We start from the raw sequence: 22,299 nt of genomic DNA, 5'->3' as shown, positions 1-22,299 counted from the left end.
TATAATTTTCATGTAATTCATTTTCATAAAATGTAAAATTAACGAATTCTGTTTCATTGCCAGTGATGACGATGATGATGGGGTCGAACGATAGGGGATTTTGGGTGTGGGAGAGTGCGATACATTTTCAGGGCGGCCCCTGATGGCCTCTGAGTCGGCCCCCACACCGAGTCTATGTGTGTGTGTTGCAAATGAAGATAAATGAAATAAAATGTCGGCTGACAGCATGAAAATGACGAGCCAGCTGAGTAGAAAGAAGGCCAGACAGAGAGAAGCAAAAAGATAGATAGAAAGATAGCAAGAGAGTGAGAGAGAGAGAAAGAGAATGGTAAAAACTTTTAGTCTGATGTTGGTCCAAAATGTGTGTGGCTGCAACATTGTCTGCGTGTGTGTGTGTGTGTGTGTATTTAAGGGTGTTACAAAGATAGATTGCAGTTTTTAAAAGCAAATTTGGATAACGTATCCCCCCCTTTTCCGTATCCCTTAACCCTTTGCCCATTTCCTATGCCACACGAAGCTGCCACAGCAGAGCATTACATGACACACACACACCAACACTCTTTGCCTTCAATTAGAAGAAGTTTTTCTCCTTTTTCCTCTCCACGCATTTCCCAAAACCCATCACACACACACACACACACACAAATAAAAGCTGTAAATAGTTTTTTAGACAAACGATAAATACCAAAACGAGGAGTAGAAGGACTGGACTTCCATCTCCCAGCACAAACATGTCCGAATTTCAATAAAAACCAAAAAAATAAATGTATGTATGTATGGTGGTGCATTTGTGAAGCAGAAAAAACCGCAAAACGGAAAAGCTGGGGCACAAACTGAAAAGTCCCGCAAAAACCGAAAAAATGCGAGAAACCAAGAAAACGCTGCAAGCAAGAAGCCAAAAGGAGCAAGCTGGCGGGGCAGGAAACACATTCTGATTAAGCCGGAAGAGTCAGGGTGGAATTGTGGGATTTAAATGTGAGCCTCCCGGTGCCCCTACCCATCCATTCAGGGGGTATGCCCCCTGGATTATGCACTTGAAAATGCCTACGAGTAATAATAATGTTAATAATAAAAGCGGCCATCGATGGCTAAATCAGTTCCGGGCGGGGGTGTGTGAGTTGGGGAAGCCCCGGAAATAATTCAATATTTAAGGGGCTTTGGGGGGGCACACACAGAATCTCTGGAATGAGCTCTAGCAGGAGTCTCCGGTACAGCGGGAAAGAACGAGCGACAGAAATAACTAAAAACACGAAAAACACTCCATAAATGGAAATGAAAATTATCTTTCTGCTGCGGTGCACACACACCCAACAATCGCACACACACACACACATATATACATATATACTCGTAAAAAAGAACTGGCAGAATAAAGATTGATATACAGACAGAATAACTACGAGTAAATAATAGTAGATACGGACTACGGACTACGAATTACGGAACCAAAGGAATACGTGGCTAAACACAACACACAAAAACCATATCGATAAGGAAACGATAAGGCAGAAGGTACGGTACAAAGGTAAGTGAGGAAAGGAAGGGAACGGAACGGAATGGAACAGAAATTGAAATCAAATATATATTCGCTACAATCTAAATACTAAATAATGGGGAGGGGGAGGCTGGGTAGATAGTTTAATGATAGAGTTACAAATACAAGATACAGATACAGGTTGGAGATACATAGATAAATAAAGAGAGACAGAGAGATAGATAGATAGAAAGAGAGAGAGTCGAGATAGCGTGACATTACAAACTAATCTACAAAACACTCGAGCGAGCGATACCTGTTCCAGAGCCGGAAACGGATGCGGTGCGTTGTCCATTGTAGCGATAATTATTGTTCATGGCGTTTGTCTTGTACGCCACGCCTCCGCCTATGCCTACGCCAACACCACCATCTCCTCCCATGCCCATGCCCATTCCCATTCCCATGCCCATGCCCATATTCATGTTCATGTTACTCATGCCGCCTCCAGCTCCAGATGCTGCCCCAGCCCCAGCCACAGCTCCAACAGCAGATGGTGTGGCAGCAGCACTGTGACCGTTTCTCAGATTGCGCATGTTGTTCATCATGTTGGCATTATTGTTGTTGCCACCACCCGTGGCATGGCCATTCACCAGACCTCCTCCAGCTGCAGCTGCAGCTCCTCCAGGCATCTGGTACTCCGCCAATCCATTCTGCTGTGTGACAGTCTCTCCGTTGCGCATGCCGTAAGCATGCGAATGCGGATGTGGATGGGGATGGGTATGCGGATGATAGCCAGCTGTGGATCCATTCTCCCCATAAAGCTTCCCATTCAATTGCTGCTGCTGCTGCTGCTGGTGACCATTGATCAGTCCATAATGGGACTGTTGCTGGTGGGGATGGTAATGTTGCTGCTGCTGCTTGTGGAGCTGCCGGTGCGTCTGCTGATGGCTTTGAGAGGCCAGCGAGGAGAGCGAGGAGCTTGACGCCGGCTGCGAGGTGGCCGTCGAGCTTGCTGACGAGCTGCTCGAGTGCGTGGCCAAGGGTGTGGGTGAGATGTTGCCACCAAGCTGTTGCTGCTGTTGGTGCTGCTGCTGCTGTTGTTGCTGTTGCTGTTGTGTTGCTGCTGCCTGCTGCTGTTGCTGCTGGTAGTAGGCAGCCGTCATACTCGTATGATGGTGGCTATGGTTATGGGATGTCTGTTGCTGCTGTTGCTGCTGCTGGTGGTAGTAGTGTTGCTGTTGTTGCTGTTGCTGCTGCTGTTGCTGCTGGTGTTGCATGGAGGAGGCGGCAGCTACATGATTCTGATGCGATTCGGGCAGGAATTGCGGGTAGACATGGTGCGACCATTGGGGGAACAGAGGACGCGCACTGGCCGCTTCTATCGTTATCGTTATGGTAATCGTGATTATATCGTTGTTGTTTATTTACACACACACATTGAGGGAATGGCGGGCAGGGATGCGGATTTAAGTGTTTTTGTTGGGGGCGAGGCCAGGCGATATTTTTTGTTTTATTTGTTTTTGGTTTTTATATATATATAATTTTTGTTGTTGTTATTCCATTTTTGTGTTACAATTATTTTTTTTTTTGGTACAATAAATCCGAAAAAGCAGCGTGAAATGAAATCATCGGAAAACGGAACAAAGAAAAGGAAACATAAAACCGAATAGTATCTCGAACAATGAACAGACATGAGTTATCTTTTTTTTTTTTTTTTTTTCAGGGTGTAGTTTTTGGTTGGCAGGGTTCTGGCTAATCAACGGATGTGTTACTTAACGACTAGGTGATTATATATATATATGTATGTACGTATATATATATTTATAGTAGGTATGTATAGGCTAAAAACAGGGGTGGCTGGTATAAGGAATTGTTGGTGCAGAGTGCGCCTAAGTGGGATGTATAGGATGTGGGTTGATTGTGGATTTTGCGGGGTATATTGTTTTGGGAGGATTACACACACACACACACACACGCACATCATGGACATGGTCATGGAGGGGGTGGGGTGGGATACATGTACTCTCTCGGTATATGGAATGCTGCTGCTGGGTGCCTGGGGGAAGCGTGGGGAACAATGTGCGGTGCGGTGCGGTGTGGTCTTTAGGTGCTTTAGAAGGAGTGGTAGGTGGGTGGCTAACATATTTTCATAGGTCATGTGGCATCTACCAGAATAAACTTTCGTTTAGCTGTTCACAAAAACCCAAAACCAAAAATAGAAGGAAACGCACAGAAACCAAAGCGAAACAAGCCGCAATGAAATGCTCGGAAATGGAACAAAACGAAAAAAGAACAAAAAACAAAAGTAACGGCCGAATCAAAACAGAGCCAGATAAATAGATATAATAGATTCGATTATAGATGGTTTTTTTTTTTTTTTTTTTTTTTTTGTACAATTATCGAAAGTAGAAACCATAAACGAGTGAAGTTTTTGGTGCAGCAAAATCAACGGAAAAACAAAATCAGAAACGAACGCAAAAGAAATAGGAAACGATCGACAGACGCAACCGAAGAACACAAGTGGTACGAACCGAAACGAAACGAACATGAAATGAGACGGAAACGAAAACAGTTTCAGTTGAGGGCCCCACACTTGTCCACACGGGCAGGCGGAGCGGAGCCCCTACCTATGGCATATACATATATATATATGTTGTATATGGTAGTATATGGTATATATCCTTATTGGCTATGGAATATCTTATATTGCCCTATTTGTGTGTGGGTCAGAGTTCTGGGTGACTTACCGCCTCCAGAGGTGCGCTGCAGCACCGGCGACTGGCGCTGGATCTGTGGCTCTGCTGGTGGCTCCAGAATGTCACGGTACTTGGACACCATCAGCACGGAGATGAAGTAGACAATGGCCAGGGAAAGGAACTGGGCTTGCTTTGTCTCCTCCTGCAAAAACAGAAATAACAAACCAACGAAATTCATGGGGGCTGTGTGCTGCTCGCCACTTACCACATCACGATAGATGACAGCCCTCAAGCGATTCACGTCCATGTCTTGCAACAGCTTCTCGGGATCCTTGACGGGCGATAATTGACCGGTGATTGACTCCACAATGTTCTATGGATTAGTTGTCTCTCGCTTTAGCTGGAATGACTGGGAGCGTGTGTGCAGTACTCACCTTTGGCGATGCCTGGGCGCCGCGAATGAGGGCCTGCAGATGCGCCGCACCGGGCACATCCCGTGCGAGGGCACCCACATTATAGCGGGTGCGCTCCTTGCACTCGAGGCAGTTGCGCACGGCACAGGTGCAGACGAGGCGCAGACACTGGCGCAGTATACCGCCGCTGGACATGTTCTTCTCGGCCTCCAGTTCGCCAAAGTTAAGCGAGGTGGCAAAGATCAGGACATCGGCCATGTTCACCAGACGCTGCAAGAAGGACACGGCCACCTCCAGGGGCATGCCCTGTGTCGGCTCCAGCACATCCAGTTCCGACTGCAATCAATTCGTTGGCATCAATTCGTGGAAAGGGTTTTGGTTTGGTTGAGTTTTCTACACTTACATTCGGGGATGTGGCACTGGCTAACAGCGGCAACAGGCCACCGCAGGCGATGATCAGATTGTCGGCCAGCTGGGAGATCAGATGCACCGTGTTCACCACGAAGATGGCATTCTCACTGGAGTTGACAAAGTCGAGGACACTCTTGGTGGAGTGGCTGCGCCACACCTGAATGTCCGTTTCCAGCGAGAAGAGCACGTCGCTGAGCAGCCGCTGGTGGATGTACGACCACTTGAATTCCGGTATGCGGAAGGGCGGACGCGTCGGTCCCGGACTGAACATGGGACGCGTCGAGCCGGACTTGGAGCGTGGCTGCTGCTGCGATTGCTGCTGCTGCTGCTTTGCCTCTCCACTGGCTGGATTCGCTGTGTTATGAGGGGGAAGAATTGAAGGGTCAGATTCAAGGGTTCAGGATTTTACTCCCACTTACCATAGTGACTGGATTCGAGCTGCGCATTTCCTTCGATGCCCGACGACGGCTCCTCACAGTCCTCCACTGGTTCTCCCGTCTGGGATTCCTCCTCATGCAGCTGCACTTCGTCCTGGGCCAACAGCGAAGCGTTGGCTCCGACACCAGCCTCATTCTTTGGCGTTGTCTGTGTGGTCGAGTCCACCTCCATGGGCTTGACCCGCTTGGGTGTGGGTGCCACTGTAGCTGGCGGCTGCTGCTCCTCGGGCTGCTCCTCCGGCGGTGCCGGCGAGGTTTGGGTCGTCTGCTCCGAGGCCTCCACCTTGTTGACGCTGACGACGGTCTCGCCCACCGCCCGCACGGTCTCCTCGACCAGCGTGTCCAGCACCTCACTGACAATGGCCGTCACATGTTCCTTCGTTTCCGTTTCCGCTTCTGTTTCAGCTTCCGTTTCGGGTGTCTTTTCTGGTTCTTCTTCGACTGCCTGCTTAGTTTCCTGGGCCAGGAAGAGCGCAGCTTCGACCACCTCGTGGACAATCTCTTCGGCTGCGGCTGCCACACTTTCGGCTGAATCCTCCGCTTGGGGTTGGGGTTCTCCTCCTCAGGCACGGCGGCTATGGCCAGCGTTTCCGCTGCCGCTGCCGCTGCCGCTTCCTTGGCGCCGGGCAGCTCGTTGTTGTTGGTCTCCGTCTCGGTTTTGGTTTTGGTTTTGGCTGGAGCGTCTGTCTCCGCTGCTTCTGTGGCGTCGATCACCTTCTCGATCAGCTGCTCCACAATATCGCGCACTGCCAGCTCCACCGGATCCTCACTTGGCACGTCCGCTGTGGTCTGTGCCTGCCGCTCAGGCTCAGACTCCACCTCGGGTTCAGCCAGCTGCAGCAGCAGGAGATTCTCCTCGATTTCCGGCTCTGGTGTGGACTGGTCCGGACTGAGGCTGATCTCGGGCGTGGAGATGCTCTCCTGGCTGCTCTCGGGCTGCTCGACTTTCTCGTTATTGTTCAGCTTGTTGGCTGCTTCTTCAGTCTTTTGATTGGTTACTTCTAGTGTGGGGCTCGGACTGGCTGCCACTTCCGTTTTTGTCGCAGTTCCCGTTTCCGTTTCCGCTTTCGCTTTATCTGCTGCATCCGCTGGACTCTCGCTCGTCTGGAGCGGAGTGCCTGTGCCTGTGGCTGTGGCTGTGCTGATCTCGTTGGCATTGACTTCCGTCTCCGTCTCTGCCTCCCCATCCGCCTCTCCATCCGCTGCGGCTCTGGTGGTCACCTCTTCGCTGGGACTGAGACTGGGATTGTTGTTGTTGTTGTAATTGTTGTTGAGCAGATTCTTGCTATTCAGCAGACTGACATTATCCTGCGGTTGCTCCTGCTGCTGCTGCTCCTGCTGCTTCTGCTGCTGCTGCTGCTGCTCCTGGGACTTCTTCTCGTTGTTGAGAACACCCTGAACCACCTCATTGACGGCCAGCTCAATTTCCTCATCTTTCAGCACTGAGGAGGCCTCCTGCAGGACATCGTCCATGACCAGCTTGCAGTCGTTGAGCGCCGCCTCCGACGTCTGCAGCACATGCGCCACATGCTGCTCCACATCGAGGGCATCCTTGGCCGTGGCCAGCTCCAGCTCCTCCACATCCATGTCATCGCCCAGCTGCAGGGCTTCCCTGAGCGCAGCCTGGCCACCCTTTGCAGGCGTGGCCGTGGACTCCAGCTCTGACTGTGGCTTATCCAGCTCCTGGACCTGCACCTGCACCTGCAGCTGGTCCGCATCCTGTTCCGACTCGAGGCTGCCATTGCAGGTGGGCGCCGTCGCCAGAGTGGACGTGGCCGTGGCCGTGGCCTGGAGCGCTTCGTCCGTTTTGATTTGCTCGTTGTACACATCGGAAATATTGGCAATGACCGACTTGGTGCTGGGAGGGCACTGCTGTCAGCTCCTGATCCGCCGTTGGAGCCTCAGCTCCATCAGCGCTGCCGGGACGGAGGGAGGGATCGTGATCTGCGGGCTCCTGGGCTTCTGCTTCGCCATCGACAGGCAGCTCAAAGCTCTCCAGCTCCTCGACGGTCTCCTCCTCCATCTCGTCCTCCTCCTCGACGGCGGCGGCCACATCCTCGAGCGAGGCAATAGACACGGCTCCCTTGACAGCCGGCACCTGGGCCTGGCCCTGAATGGCAGCTGTAGCAGCTCCGCCTGCCACTCCGTTCTGCTGCTGCTGCAGCTCCTCGCGCTCCCAGCCGCTGATCGTGCTGATGGGCCGGGCCTGGCGCAGAGCGGGATCCGTGATGTTGTCCGTGCGCTGGCGCTCATAGTGCTCGTACATCTGGGCGAACTGCAGCTTGAACTCCTCGTAGGAGACCTTCGAGTGGACGATGGCCAAAGTGTCCACCCAGACGCGCCAGCCGCCATACTCGTGCTTGATCGCATGGTGCAGGAGCATGCGGAAGAGCGAGTATACCATGTCGCTGATCTTCTGCTCCTCGCTGTTCTTCGGATGGATGTAGGCCATCGCGATGAGCCACTCCTGCCACACGGACATCTGCAGAACCGTGCGACGATTCTCGCGATTGCTGTTGCACAGCAGCGTCATGTCCTGCAGAAAGAGCTTCTTCACATCGATCAGCGACTCGGTCTGCTTGGACTGACGTATCAGCGTGGCCACCACCTTGAGTATCACTGGATTTCGAATTTGGTTGGTCAGGGTATACTGATTGGGGGGCAATATTGTGGCTGTGTTCTTACTTGGATTCTCCAGGCGATAGTGGCTCTCTGGCTCGGGGTGGCGCGTGTACAGTATCTGCTGCGATATATGCTCCGTCATGATCTCGTAGAGGACATTGTAGGTGGGCAGCGACAGTGACTCCTCGTAGAGCAGCAGCCGTTCGGCCAGCAGCGTATAGAGATTGTGGGGCGACATCACATCGTACTTGCGCCTAGCCAGGGAGGAAGAGTTTACGCTTAGGATAAGGGATAAGGCAGAAACACGATTGCTCGATACAGAAATCGGTACATAGTATTTAACATAGTAGTAATTGTGTGAGACACTTCAACGATAACTGTATCGACACCCCCAACTCCCCACCCCACCCCAACACCACAATATATCTGATATGTTGCCACCCACTTACTTGTGTGTGCTGCGCGAGAGGAAGAAGCCGAGCAGCTTGAGGGCCTGCAGGCGAATCAATTGACTTTCGGCCGCCAGCAGCTTGAAGATGCTGCGCACGCCGTGCTTCACATCGAAGGCAGGTACCATGGAGCTGGGATGCTCCGACATCAATGAGATGAGCATCTGCAGCACATCGTGCAGGTTCTCATCCTAAGCAAATAAAATAAACAAAACAAAAAGTAAATATAACTCCCAGCATTGGGTGTCTGTGGCTGCGTGAACTCACCTCATGCATGGTGGTCAAATAGTTGAGTATGCTCTGCAGTTCATCCTCCTTGACGCCATTGCCGATCATTATCAGTTGCTTGAGGAACAGCAGGATGTAGGCGCGTATGGCCAGTATATCCTTCTGCGCGGGACGCGGTCCATCTAAAAATATTAAGGGCATACAAAATCCTCTGTTAAGATCCTCGCTCTCTCTCTCTATGTCTGGCTAATCGAAAAACTCACCTAAACCCTTGGGTATGATGCCGCTCTTGGCACGTGGATTCACCACCCAGTAGTAGTACTTGAGGGTGTGCACTGTCTGCAGTACGGTGCTCACGCGTCGCACATTGCTGTAGATCTGAGTATCGCTGAGGAACTCGGTGGCCAGGTAGGAGTACAGACGGGCCTGCACATTCGCCGGCGTGTAGATCCACAGCGCTGGATTGAACAGCACGTGGTCGAGCAGCTGCCACGTGAGAAACGAGAAACAGAACAACTGCGGCAAATTAGTCAAGTAACTTATGCTGTCCTCGCATCGAATGGCTCAACGTTTGAGTAGTTAGTTCTCATTGTACATAAATTACAGAGTGTATTTTTTTTTTTTTTTTGCTCAGAAAGGAAGAAATGCGAGTTTTACGAGAGATACAAGATACGAATAGTAGGTATGAGAATTTATGTACACAAAAGACACACAAAGGATAGGTTAAAGTAGTGGTGGATTATATAAGATAGTTTATGGGTGCGTTTAGAGATTAGAAGATTGAATTTTTATTTTTTTTTTATTGGTATACATACGGTTAACATGAGTTTCGGTTTTGGTTTTTTTAATATATTTATTTTTTTGTCGTTGTTGTAGTCATAGTTGTTGTTGAGTTGTTGTTGTTGTTGTTGTTGTTGATTGGGGGTATATTGATATTTTGGTGTTTTTTTTTTTTAGGGGGAGTAGTAGTAGTAGTAGGATGGACAACATGCAGCAAACACGGGGGGCAATCAACGAACGAACATAAAACGAAAATTGGACCAGAAATCAAGTCCAACGCAACCGAACGGAATGGAACGCAACGGAACGAAATGAAACGAAACGAAACAATTGGCATTCCAGTGGTTAAAAATATGTTTTTTTAGGTTAGGATTAAAGTTCAAGTTATAATTCAAAGATTTTGGGGTTAAAACTAAGCTAAAGCTAAGGCTAATAGTATGGCTAATGTAGAGCTAATTTAAGGCTAAAATCGTTTATTAATAATCGATATATCGATATATTGAGGCGGGGGGTATTCATAAAGAGAGAGTTGGAGTTGGTTCTGCTACAATATGACAATGAACTGATGAACATGAATGGCTCCATAGAGGCCTACCCGCATTCCCACATTCCATCACAAGCAGCTCAGTCGATAATAAATCGATTATTATACATTAAGGCAAAGAAGTTTCTGCTACCGAATGTCTGTTTAAGCAGCTCAGCATATTTTGCACAAAAGTTCACTCAATAAATCGCATTAAAGTGAGTCGAATATCTGGTGTTAATCTATACAATAAAGGCAACTTTTACCCTTTCATTTCATTTATCAGTTTCGGGCCGGAGCTTCAGCGGAAAACAAAACTTGTTAAGCTCTCGCTTCAACTTGTTGGATTGTCAAAAACAATGTTCGTCCCAGCTACAGCTACAGCTTTCAGCTCCAGCTGTTGCCATGGCTAAGACAACAATGCAACATCAGGGCCCTTGCATAAAATCCAGCCCACAGCCCCCAACTCTTACTCCTGTCAACCCACTCACGTGTACGTTACGGACAGCAGCAGCGGCAGCAACAGAAGTTTCCCAATTAAAAAGCTCTGCACCGAATGTAAAATTTTTATTTTCAACTCGAAAGGTGGAACGGACAATATACATATATACATACATACAAATGTATGTATATTCGAGTATATTCAGTAAAGTTTTTCCCTTTTTTTTGTGTGTTGTTTGTTTGTTGGATTATTCATTTTGTGAGGTAAAGGGATTGTCAGTGGGAGTGAAAGAGCGGCAGCGGGTCGATACGATGGACAGATATATATTCTACGAGGGGATCAATTAGGATGGTGCGATGCGGTGCTTTGAACACAACTCTTCTCTCAATTATCCAAATGACACATCCAACAAATTGACTAAGGGACACTGATGGGGATATGGTAAGGTGGGGTTGGGTAGGGTAGGGTAGGGCAGGGCACGGTTTATAAGCTGCACCTACAGATGGGTGGGGAGTTGAGAGTCTGAGGTTGCGGCTGAAACCTGAGGTTATCCTCACAGTTGATAAGATTATGTGGTTTATCTTGTGGCTCAGTGATTCGACATTGAGTGGGTGAGCGGGTGAGAGGCGAGGAATGAAAGTAACTATGTATATGTAATCGAATGAAATGGGTTGGCTATACATATAATACACACATGGACACAAATGCGTATCAATGGGAGGAGCGACAGATACTCTCAGCCCGGATGAGATAGATGATGGTGAAGTGTGTGGAGTATACAAATGATGTACAGAAAATTACGTTAACAACAGACACGCAGTACACGTACAAAATGAAACGGAAACGGAAACGAAACGAAACGCAATGAACAGTGGAACCGAAACGGAAAAAGAAACAGTGAACAGTTAACAGAAACGGTAAACAGAAACATTCGATATAGTTATCAAAAGGCAATTCTTGTAGACAGAAATCGAGAGTTGAGCTTCACCTGGTAGAACTGGTTGTTGTTCATGTTGATGTTGTAGTTTATATAGATCAGTTGTAGTTGTTGCAATTGAAATTGTGTATGTGTGTGTGTGTGTGTGTGTTGATGATGCGCATCGAATGTTTGGTTATCGATAAACGATTACACCACAAAAGAAGTGGAAAAGGGGGTTATGGAAACGGGTTGGCATGAGTAAGCGATCGTGATTGTGTGTGTTTGTGGGTTTGTGTAGGCGGTGGCGGAGAGCGTGAAAAACAGCGCAGGGAGAAAGAGAGAGAGAGAGAGAGAAAGAGAGAGTGTGAAAGTGAGAGAGAGAGAGAGAGCAGACAAAAGTAGAAGAAGACATTTAAATTGTAGTTTATTCATATTAATGTTGCACGTTCATTTTTATTATTTCTTCTATTTATTTTTATTAATTTTTTTTTTGATCTTCTAGCATTTGATTTGTGGTCTGATTGCTGTTTTTTGGCTAAGAAAAGTATTCAATTTTGGTTAATCTGAAAGCGAAGCGATTATGCAAGCAAGTGCAAGCAGAACGCCATGGAATGGAACACAAATCACAATCGAAATTGGAACGAAACAAATGAAACAATTTTGTAGCCAATTCAAGTTAGAGTGAGAGCAAACACTCAACACTCAACATGCCCAAACAGTGCGCGATAAAAGCATGCAACAGTCATGCAAAGCAGTGTTGGAGGGCGTTAAAGCGGATATAAATTAAACAGTGTTGTTGGTAAATACTGAACAGTGTTGGAAAACTAAAACTAATAAAAATTCGTTGGAAATAAAAATGTAAAATGTACTGTAAACATCAATTTAAAGCATAAAATACCGACTTTATGCTTATTCCACTTTGAATTGGAAGTTAAAGAAGCCATACGGATATCCCTTCTTCTTCTACCTCCAAGCAGAGTGGATACACAAGTCAAAGAGTTGCCTGTGTCTGTGTCTTGGTAGAAACCGGGTTAAGTCGTAGCATAACCAACAGAAAAACAGAAGAACTGAAGGGATTGCGGATTAGCCTCTCCACTCAAGCAGGTTTCCCCACCCCATCAACCTATCCAATACGCAGACAGGCAAAGGCGCAAAGCAAACATTAAACATATAAATATATTTAAGTAGTATATGTGAAGGGTTTGGGTGGGTGTGTGTGTGTGTGTATAGTAGAGTCTATAGAGAGTGGGTACGGTGGTGGTATATTTGCTTAAGAGATTCTCAAGTGCAGTTACTTATAAACGAGAAATGTGAGCATTTGTTTACGGTTGTGTTTACTTTTTTGAAAGGATTACGCAGGCCTGTGTTCAACTGTGTGCGCCATCATCATCATCATTATATCATCAATATACCATCAATAACCATCATCATTATCATCATCATCAACAAAAGGCAAATAAAAAAATAAAAAAAACACAGTGAGTGCGATAGATAGAGATAAGTATACATATATGTAATGTATAGTAGGCATATAAATATATAATTTATATCATAGAAAGCAGAATTGGCATATCATTTGAGTGGTATTCATTGAGTTAGCATGCCACCGTTAACAATCGAATGGATTCGGAATGGGCATGGGCATGGATATAGGTTAGGTTTACGGGCTGGTTTGGGCTGGTTTGCGCTGGTTTTGGGTTGTGTGTATGGAAAAACATTTAACGAAATTTTCAATTCAAATGCGCAATCATCAATCAAATATCATTCGGTGTTTTGCAGGTGGGGTGGAGGCTTTTCACATGCTAACCCCATCCCGCCCTCAGCTTAGATCGAACTTAGGAGTGGATATACATACATATTAAAATTATAGTACATTAAAGACATAGGTTGGTAATCCTCAAACGACATTAAACGACATTCAACGACAAAATTCAGTATCATTATCAGTATCTGTATCTGTAAGCATGCTCTGGCAGACGCATTGCGCATACGCAGCGTGGTCCATTCATGGTTGATAGAGCGCGTTCGTTCAGGCTGTGATTGTTTCCCTTCTTAATATCTAACATACGCAGGCAAAAATTATGTAAAATTATACGTAAATACAAATGGCATAGGGAAATTCATGAGAGATGGTGGGTTGGTGGCTGATTGGCGCGGGCGCGGGTGCTTTTACCTGTTTGAGCAGCAGATCGCTGTTGGCCGAAAGGCACGTGACCAGATATTTGGTCAGATTGAGGAACGAGCCAAGCACCTCCAGCGTCAGATGCTCGCGGGAGGAGCGCTGCAGCATGAACGAGATGACCAGGAAGCCTCGGTTCTGGATCATATGCTGCTGCACCGTCTGCGATGTCTCCACCAGTTCGCAGATGAAACCCAGCAGCTTCGAACTGTAATCGAGTCGTGTGGATTGCATGATTTCATGCCGAGCTGTTGGGGTGTGCTTCGTTTCGATTACTTACCAAAGGGAGGGATCACGCTTGATGTCCCCAATGCCCTCGTGGGCCATGTCCAGCTGCGAGAACAGCGGGAACAGCACCTGGATGCCGCCAATCGAGTTTAGGGTGCAGTGTATCGAGTGCGTGACCACCGCCTTAACATCCTGCAAAGGCAAATATCAATTTAATCATCCGTCTTTGGGCTCCACTTGCCCCCGTTCCCCCTGCCCACTTGTCACCCGGTAAATATGGTTAGTCTGGTCCCCCTGGTAATCGCCTAAGCTGTCGTCCACCCCAGGGCTTGGGTCGGGGACACGTTCTTAGTTCATCGATTGGCCCTACCCTGGCCTGCCCTGCCCTGCCCTGACCCTTATTATTCGTGTTTGTTTGTGCAGGAAATTACTACAAAATTTATTGAATAATTTTGTGTCCGCCTAACGGACTGCCGTTTCCTCTGTGGACACCGCCGGACTCTGAACTAGGAAGGAAAGCCCCTTCTTAAAGGGCAAATCCAAGAAGCAAGAACCAAGAACCAAGACCCAAGGCTAATAACAAATGCCAAGGCATGCGCTCGTGTCGTAAAATGTTCTGCATGGAATTTATGTTTTCGGAGGACGGAACTCCCACCCCGCCCAGTTTGGTCACGGTGTGGCACTTACCTGCAGCATCAGCGCATGCGGCGTGTGAACAAAATATGATACATTTCCCTTGGGGGATGACTGCAAACAGAGCTGGCCATCGGTGGCCACTGGATTGTACATGAAGACAATGGCATTCGATAGTTTGCCATCATACAGCACCTGTGCGGCAGGGGGGATAGAAATGGTAGATATGGAGGGATTAGAATGGCCTTCAACAAAAGTCATTGAGTGGAGCAGTTCGAGCACTAGGACTAGGACTAGGACACGGACCCCAGCACCAGCAGCCACAGCTCTTCCCCTGAAGATCTGGTGTGGTAGTGTGGCAGTGTGATTAGCTTGGGCTTTGTCTTTAGCTTTAGATTTGGCTTGAACAACTAACAACAACATATACAAATGGACGGCACTGTACTGTATATATGGGAGGGGAGTATATAGGAATCCTTATATACTTAATATGTATATATTTATTTACAACACGCATCGATGCATTTTACACCACTTGCTTTCGGTGAGTTTTTTCTTTTCTTTGATTTTCCTTTTTTTTGCTTTGCTTTGCTTTGCTCTTGCTGGTGCATTATGGCCTTCTTCTTCTTTTTCTTGTTTTTCTTGATGGCCGCCCATAGGCCATAGTCGGTGGTGTGGTGGTCGGTTGGTGGTGTGCGCAGGTGGTGTAAGCTGGTGCTCGTGTTTAGCATTATTAATATTATTTATATTTATTAATATATATGTATATATGTTCGGGGCTGTATGTATGTAATTATAGTTATTATATTGCTGGCTGTTTGCTGGATTTGCTGGCTGCATAATTTGCTGCTAAAAATACTTCTTTTGCAAAACGAAAAACAGAAATGAACCAAGCAAAAGCGAAAATTCAAGCAAATAAAACAAATAAAAAAACTCTTAAAAAATATCTGATCTGAATTGGATGCCCCATTTCATATTATTATTCAAAGATTGAATATTCGCTCGCTCTCTCTCGTATGCCTCCTATGTTGTTCAGCTTTACTTTCCCACTCCCCCCCAACTATGGTGTATATGGGTACATGTTACTCCCCGTTAAAAGCGCAATTTGTGTACTCGTATGTGTGTGTTTGTGTGTGTTCTCCCATTCCATTAAATCAACATTCAAAATAACTAAAGTACTCCCATACCCCGCCCCGCACCACCACGTGAATGGGAAGCAAATGGCATAATGCCCCGCTCTGCTCAGGCAGGTGGATGGGCGGTTAATGGCTACGGCTACGGCACGGCACAGAACGACTTGTTTCGGATTCTGTTTTGGGGCTGGGCTCTGAATGTGGAACATGGCATAGCATAGAAATGTGTGAGAAGCTCTGGCTCTGTGTGCCACGGAATATGGAACATGCGCGCCCAAAAGATTTCCCAAACAATCTACTCTACTCGCATACAAGGAGTGAAGAGAAACAGAGAGTGAGAGGGGGCGAGGGAGCCTTACATTTGGCTTTGTCTAGGGGTTTCGTTTGTCTACGCGGGGTATGTGGTGGGGTGGTTCGTGCACCTGCCCAAAGTATACGCTACATTTACTTCCATTTCGAGGCATTGTTGAAGCCATAAAACCCCCCCACACACACACACACACAGACCTTTGCCCCCTCTTGAAGGAAACTTTAAAAAGCCGTTAACACAAAATGAAAATGTTCCTCTTCATCTTGCGTGGCGGTAAAACGTAAAACGCTTCAAACTGAAACTGAAACAAAAACTTTCGTAGCGATTTGATTGCTACGACCCACCTCAACCCACCCACCCAACCAGTTGTGCCTGCCTATATCCTCCTAATTGCTCTGACTGTACTTGGAGGTGTATCGGAAAAACTTGTATTGGGGGGGACAGCAAACAAAACTTAAAGAACTTAAACGAAAAGGAAATTAAACAGCAAAAATAATAAGAAATAATAAAGAAATGGTAAAGTTCGCTTACAGCTTTCAGCTGGTTGATCTCCTCGGTGTCGGCCCCGCCCGCTGTCAGGCCGGAGTTGAGGCTGCTCACGCTGCTTGACATGCGACGCAGTTGGTCTGCACACAGCACAGCATAACACAGTTATCCCCGACAAAATGAAACAAATTGGAAATGGAAATCAGAAAAGAATTAAGCAAAACTGATGCGACACAAAGGGCAAATCATAAGTGAATATAAATACCAAAAGAAGCATTTCCAGTGGGCAAATGGCCGAGCGGATCGTCCGCAGTGCCGCCCGGGATTGGGATTGGGCTTTGGCCCAGCTGCTGCTGCTGTGGATCACCCACGTGGCTGTTGCTGCCGCCTTCGTTGGCTGTTGCTGCTGCTCCTCCTCCAACGCCGGAAGCAGTGGCCTGTTGCAGCTGTGGCTCCTGCTCTACTGCTGCTGCTGCTCCTGCGCCTGGTAGCGCGGCCAGGGTCACGGCATTGCGTGCGGTAAGCACAGCCCGAATCTTGACGAACGCGGCATTCAGATCGAGCCGCTCGTCTGCCCAGTCAATGGCCCGAGCCTCCTGCTCGGCGGCCAGAGTCTGGAATTGCAGCTGCAGCTGCTGTTGGCCACTGGCTGCTGCCGCAGCGGCATCGGTGACACTGCCACTGCCGCCCGCTCCACTGCCGCCGCTCCCACTACCGCCGCCGACGCCCAGTCCCCCTGCCACCATCAGCGATGTGGCTGGCAACAGTTGAAAGTGACTCACCCGCTTGTGATTGTCCGGCAGATTCAGATAGCATTCGTTATCGAAGCGGAATTGCGACTGTTTATTGGTCGATAGTCGATATTAGATTGCCGATTATCGTTTGGTGATTGGTGCAAAGGTTAGCGAGTGTGCGGCAAAAAGAGAGACAGAGAGAGAGAGACAAAGAGAGAAAGAGTAGAGCAAAAAGAAAAAAAAAACAGAATTGAAATCAAATTACATTATTTTCTGTACATGGACAAGGACATGGACAAGGGACAAGGACATTTGCTTGCTGCGCAAAAGCAAAGTGGTTGGGCGGTGCTCCAGAGGGTGCAGTGGTGCAGGGGGGAGGCGTTTCATTGAGGGGGGGGGGTGGACAGGAGCACATACCTTATATCCCGGCCCCAGGCGATGCATGGCACAGATCTGTTGTGTGGTCAGCGCCTCGCTGAACAGATAAATAGCCGACATTTGCCCACAAAAGACACGCTCCTCATCCAGCTCCGGTGTGGCGCCAATGTAGCACTTGTCAAAAGGCTGCCAATGCATAAAAAGATGCAAAAATTTGAAAGGTTTAAGCAGGCTACAAAAAATGGATATGATGATGGATAGAATAATACTCACATCGTTTGTGGAAACAAACCAGGCCATTTCGGTCGAAGAGGCCAGCTGTCCATTAACGAGGCACTTGATTTCGCTTTTCGTCCAACGATTGTATATATACACAATGGCAATCATATACCACTAAAAAATAAGTACAAATAAATATATTAAATAGAGTTCTTTGGAGGGGAGTGGGAGAGAGAGGTTCATTTTCGTACCTTTCGCGGCTGGAATTCATATTTGACACAATGCTGAAAGCCCTTGCCCTTCACCTTCATGGACGTGAGCACCAGACAATTGCCCACAAAGTGCGCCGTGTAGCCCACGCCCTTAGAGGTCTTGAAGCTGCGCACAAAGAAACAAATAAATTAAAAAAGGGAAACAAATTTGGCAGATGGCAATGACATACCAATAAAGGTAGGGCTTCTCGCGCTCAATGTTCACCGAGTTGATGGGATCCAGGCGAAACCATGTGGTAAAGGTAAATCCATTCTCATACGGCCATTTGGCCAGCGGTGGCAGGACCATGGCCTGCAAATAAACAAGAAAATGCTCAAATCAAATATGAGATATGTTTCAGATTAGCATCGATTGCTGCTGCTGTTGCTGTACAGTCAGTTAAATACCAATTATGAACTGCATTTCTTGTCCAACATTCAGCAATAAGTCAAATAAGCCAGAGAGAGAGAGACTCTAGTTTGGTATTGAGTTTCAAAATTGAGTTCAGAATTCAGAGTTCTGAGGCCAATGGCAATTTCCGTTCTGCTCTGAAGACATAAATCAAAGTTTGCTGTACATTTTTGAATGGGCTTTGACTTGGGTGTAGTACTTGTGGCATTCCACACAGATACACACACCACCCACACTCAGACTTCCCTTTGAGTCCTGTGGCTACAAAATTCAAAGGAGAAATGGCAGCCGAATTGAAAATTATAAGGAAATGAATTCTGTGGTTTATCGGACAGACAATGCAGAGAAAACGCCAGACTGTGTGTGGCATTTCCTTACCAAACGGAGCTCATAAATTGGCCAGTCAGCCAGCCAGCCAGCCAGCCAGCAAGTATTTACGGACTGGAATTCAGCTCTTAAATGATTGCCAATGAACTGCAATCTACTCGTCTCTTGTTGTTTCTTGTGTGGCACTTGACTTTTGGCTCTCAATATATAGTATGCAAATGGCATTGGATTAATACCAATAGTTTTCATTAATTGCCCTTCAAATGCCAGTCAAGTATTTCTTCTCTGTTATGGCAATCAACTGAATGCAAAGGTCACCTATCACGACTCTATGGATCGACATTTGGACTCTGTCTCTGGCTCTGTCTGTGGCTCTGTCTCTCTTTGGTTTTTCCTTTCTCGATGCCCTAAATGAGTTAGTGCCAGGCGGACGTGACATTGTTAGAGCTGTGCTGCGGTTGCAGTGCCCAACTTTTCGCCCTCTTTCTCCTCTCTTTCATACAGCGGAAACAGAGCACCGGATATGCCACCCCCAAGGGGGCAGAGCAGTGTGGGTTTGGTCTCTGTGCAAAATCTCATTATTCGAATCGAATCTCTGGCCTCGATGTCACTGCCTGCCATTGCATTGCAATCAGCGTGCCATCATCAACGGCATTAGTCGTCCGGTGCCATGGCCGTGTGGATCGCTGATCGGTGGTTAAGTGGGTGCCAGGCCACACACACTGCACAGTGTGCTGGGGTGTTGGGGGGGCTTTCAGGATAAGCCAAAAATTAAAAAGAAAAAAAAAACCCCACCCCCCAAATGCTTGAAAAGTTCTCGTCCGAAAAGCAATGAAGTGGACAGTGGGGGGAAAAATCCAGGGGACCAGGAACCACCAGCATGTGTGCTGTGGTGTGGTGTGGTGTGGTGTGTGGGTGGGTGGGTGGCTTGGGATGGGTGGATGATGATAGGAGCAGGCACAGACACAGGCACAAGCACGGATGGTTCCTGCCCTGTTTATTGGACATTTTGTGCGACAATTGCGATTGGTATTGCTCCGTCGCTGCGCTCCACCGATGTTTCGTTCGCATTTGACTTCCAATTCACTTTATGGAATTTTTTATGTGTTTATGGGGAGATGGACACATCGATAGAGTGTCCCAGTGCCCGGTCCCTGTCCCTGGACACTCACCCATTAGCTGTCTGTTAGAGGGGCAAACGGAATGGAATACAATGGGAAAAAACGTATACACATTTCGAATTCGTTTTAAGTGCCAAGCAATAAAATAAAAGCCCCCGCCCTGTGTGCCCTGGAGACATCATTCGACGTCATGTGTATCGTGTTGAGCCTGTGCGGCTCCAGCTGCATTCCATAAACATTTCTCAATATTCTACTTTGACACAAAACAACCAGGCACACATTTGCCAACACTTGAACATTTCTCAACACAGTACAAGCACTGTACAGCACTGTCGCTTTGGTGTCACTTGTCAAGAACTGGCAACTCTCAGTATTTTTCTGAACGACTAAAGTGAAACTTAAATTTTGTGCTGCGTTCTACAATTAATATTTTACTTTCGCGTGGAAAACAAAGAAGGTTTGCCAGCTGCCAGTTGGAGTAAACGGTGTGCGCCTAATCGTAAATTGTTTTTTGGGGTTACAGTGTCGACCAGAATGAATTACTTGTCTGCCTGTCTGGAGGTGGCTTTGGAGGATGGCAAGTACATCGTGGGCTACAAGCAGTCGCTGAAGGCATTGCGCGGGGGCAAGGCCAAGCTGGTGATCCTGGCCAGCAACATACCCAACGATATGAAGTCGCAGGTCGAGAAATACGCCACTGAGACACAGACCCAGCTGATGTGCTTCAGTGGCACCAATTTTGATCTGGGCAATGCCATTGGCAAGTACTTCAATGTGGGCACAATGGTCATTACCGATGCGAAGGTCTCGCAGGACGTTCTCCGCCTCTTGGCGGACACCAACGAATAATATCAAATAAAAATGTATTCAATGTAATAAATACATAGCTATATAATCAAATGTTTTCTTTTTCTTTGATTTTTATTCAGTGTTGTAGTTGTTTTGTTTTTTTACTCACCGATCCCTTGCGGCCCGGAAAGCTAAAGAACACATCGGGCCCGTTGCGATGCGGCATTTGGCGCAGGACATTCAACAATTTGGCCGAGTGCCGCGGCCACTTGCCATTCGTTGCCTTCATCGTGCCAAAGAGCAGCTTCAGCTCCTTGACCGTTATGCTATAGCTGGCCAAAACGCCCAGCATCTCGATGAGCAGATCTGCAGTGAAGAGATAGCCACCAAGAGGAGGAGCAGAAGAAGAGCATTAATGTTATGTTAGGTGACATTTTGTATGTGTTTATGTGTGCGCAGGTGCGGGGTGCGGGTGCTGGCCATTGTGGCGGCTCTTTACTGCTGACGGGAAACGCCTAATGGATATGGATATGGCCAGCCAGGCAGGGAATGCTGTATAAATCTCTCTCCGCTGGGCCAGAGTACAGAGGTATATCCTCCCTATAGGATAGGGTGTCTCTGTGCATTTCCCTACAATTCTCTATGCACTTCCAGTCGAGATTTTCTTTCAGTGCCGCGAGTGCGCGAGGCTGTAGCTCAGGTGTCGTGTCAGTTGCCGTGTCAGTTGCCGCACTTACACTCAGGCAAGCGACAAGCACATGCTCTTAGGGGCTGACAGGGCAGTGCTGCCGCTGATCCCTGGCAGTGTCAGGTGGAGCAACAGCTTGAGCAGGATCTTTACTACACGCATACAATCGATAGATAGAAAACTTTAATTTTATTTATGCTTTGGAATGCTTCAGCGGTTTAACTTTCCCCTCCCTGCCCTTCCTGTTTGCTGTAACATTATTTATGAACAGAAGAAATGGCACCATCATCTTTCAACGTCTTCACTAAGCCACAACGTGGATGATGATGATGTGGATGATGATGGCAAAGTTTTGCTCTGCTTCTCCCGCCCCTGCGCCTGCTGCATTTTCAATCAACTTTGGCCAAAAGCTTGGCCAAATAGTTATTAATTCCAGAGTTCAAACTGATTGCCCCAGCGCCTCTCCTGCCCCACACTTCTACGGTGGTTCACCTACAGAGCTTCATTTCCACTCATCCCCAACCCAAGCCCCATCACAATTCTCTTCCCCGAGTGCTTCTCCAACTTTGCAACACGCCCTCGGGGCCTGGCTTCATCTGGCACTGCCGTTGCCACTGCCACTGCCGCTGCCACTGCCTCTGCCTCTGCTGCGCTATTCCCAAACTTCATTTGTAATGCACACTAATTGAAATGGGACGCTCGGGCCGTTTTAATGCTTGGACTGTTGCCCTGGCCTCCATGGCCCCTGCCCCTGCCCCCGTGGTTCAGCCTCCAAGAAGATGCTCCACCCAGACACACCCAACCACCCACCCACACTCCATCAACACGTTTCGGGTTGCGTAAATTAAGAAATTGAGTAACATGAAGCCACAGACAGCCATGGGGCTGTAGGGAGGTAGTACCTTTGGGCTTATGACTGGACCCGAACAACTCCACACCCCACACCACCCCACCCTCCCATGAAGCTCCTTCTTGGCTACATGCCGCCGTGGGCCCCTAGGCGACATTCCCAAGACG

At 47.7% G+C, this 22,299-nt stretch overlaps 2 protein-coding genes across 2 annotated transcripts in view; one reads left to right on the top strand and one right to left on the bottom strand.

Annotated features, from left to right (window-relative positions):
* Positions 1–22,299, bottom strand: part of LOC111068985 (neurobeachin) — a 179,867-nt gene that overhangs the window by 9,674 nt on the left and 147,894 nt on the right. The window contains exons 4-26 of the mRNA XM_041595842.1: positions 20,764–20,960; positions 18,137–18,258; positions 17,946–18,072; positions 17,749–17,868; positions 17,515–17,661; positions 16,629–17,202; positions 16,409–16,503; positions 14,489–14,629; positions 13,854–13,993; positions 13,568–13,781; positions 8,994–9,246; positions 8,770–8,912; positions 8,503–8,693; positions 8,117–8,307; positions 7,392–8,050; positions 6,556–7,303; positions 6,014–6,501; positions 5,414–5,966; positions 4,987–5,348; positions 4,605–4,919; positions 4,436–4,543; positions 4,222–4,372; positions 1,791–2,852 (exon numbers count right to left, since the gene is read on the bottom strand). Of these exons, the coding sequence (XP_041451776.1) occupies positions 1,791–2,852; positions 4,222–4,372; positions 4,436–4,543; positions 4,605–4,919; positions 4,987–5,348; positions 5,414–5,966; positions 6,014–6,501; positions 6,556–7,303; positions 7,392–8,050; positions 8,117–8,307; positions 8,503–8,693; positions 8,770–8,912; positions 8,994–9,246; positions 13,568–13,781; positions 13,854–13,993; positions 14,489–14,629; positions 16,409–16,503; positions 16,629–17,202; positions 17,515–17,661; positions 17,749–17,868; positions 17,946–18,072; positions 18,137–18,258; positions 20,764–20,960 (7,101 nt within the window). The remainder of the gene's footprint in view (positions 1–1,790; positions 2,853–4,221; positions 4,373–4,435; positions 4,544–4,604; positions 4,920–4,986; positions 5,349–5,413; positions 5,967–6,013; positions 6,502–6,555; positions 7,304–7,391; positions 8,051–8,116; positions 8,308–8,502; positions 8,694–8,769; positions 8,913–8,993; positions 9,247–13,567; positions 13,782–13,853; positions 13,994–14,488; positions 14,630–16,408; positions 16,504–16,628; positions 17,203–17,514; positions 17,662–17,748; positions 17,869–17,945; positions 18,073–18,136; positions 18,259–20,763; positions 20,961–22,299) is intronic.
* On the top strand, positions 20,150–20,682 carry LOC111068990 (60S ribosomal protein L30-like). The gene is made up of 2 exons (XM_022358863.2): positions 20,150–20,262; positions 20,329–20,682. Exon 2 carries the CDS (start codon positions 20,340–20,342, stop codon positions 20,652–20,654), a length of 315 nt encoding a protein of 104 aa, XP_022214555.2. The 5' UTR covers positions 20,150–20,262; positions 20,329–20,339; the 3' UTR covers positions 20,655–20,682.

This window comes from Drosophila obscura, unplaced genomic scaffold (genome assembly GCF_018151105.1).
Source record: "Drosophila obscura isolate BZ-5 IFL unplaced genomic scaffold, ASM1815110v1 contig_84, whole genome shotgun sequence".
Classification (NCBI taxonomy): Eukaryota; Metazoa; Arthropoda; class Insecta; order Diptera; family Drosophilidae; genus Drosophila; species Drosophila obscura.
This window is presented reverse-complemented; position numbering and strand designations above follow the sequence as displayed.

Coding starts and splice junctions, on each gene's coding strand:
- LOC111068990 (XM_022358863.2), top strand. CDS start 20,340: ATGAATTACTTGTCTGCCTGTCTGGAGGTGGCTTTGGAGGATGGCAAG.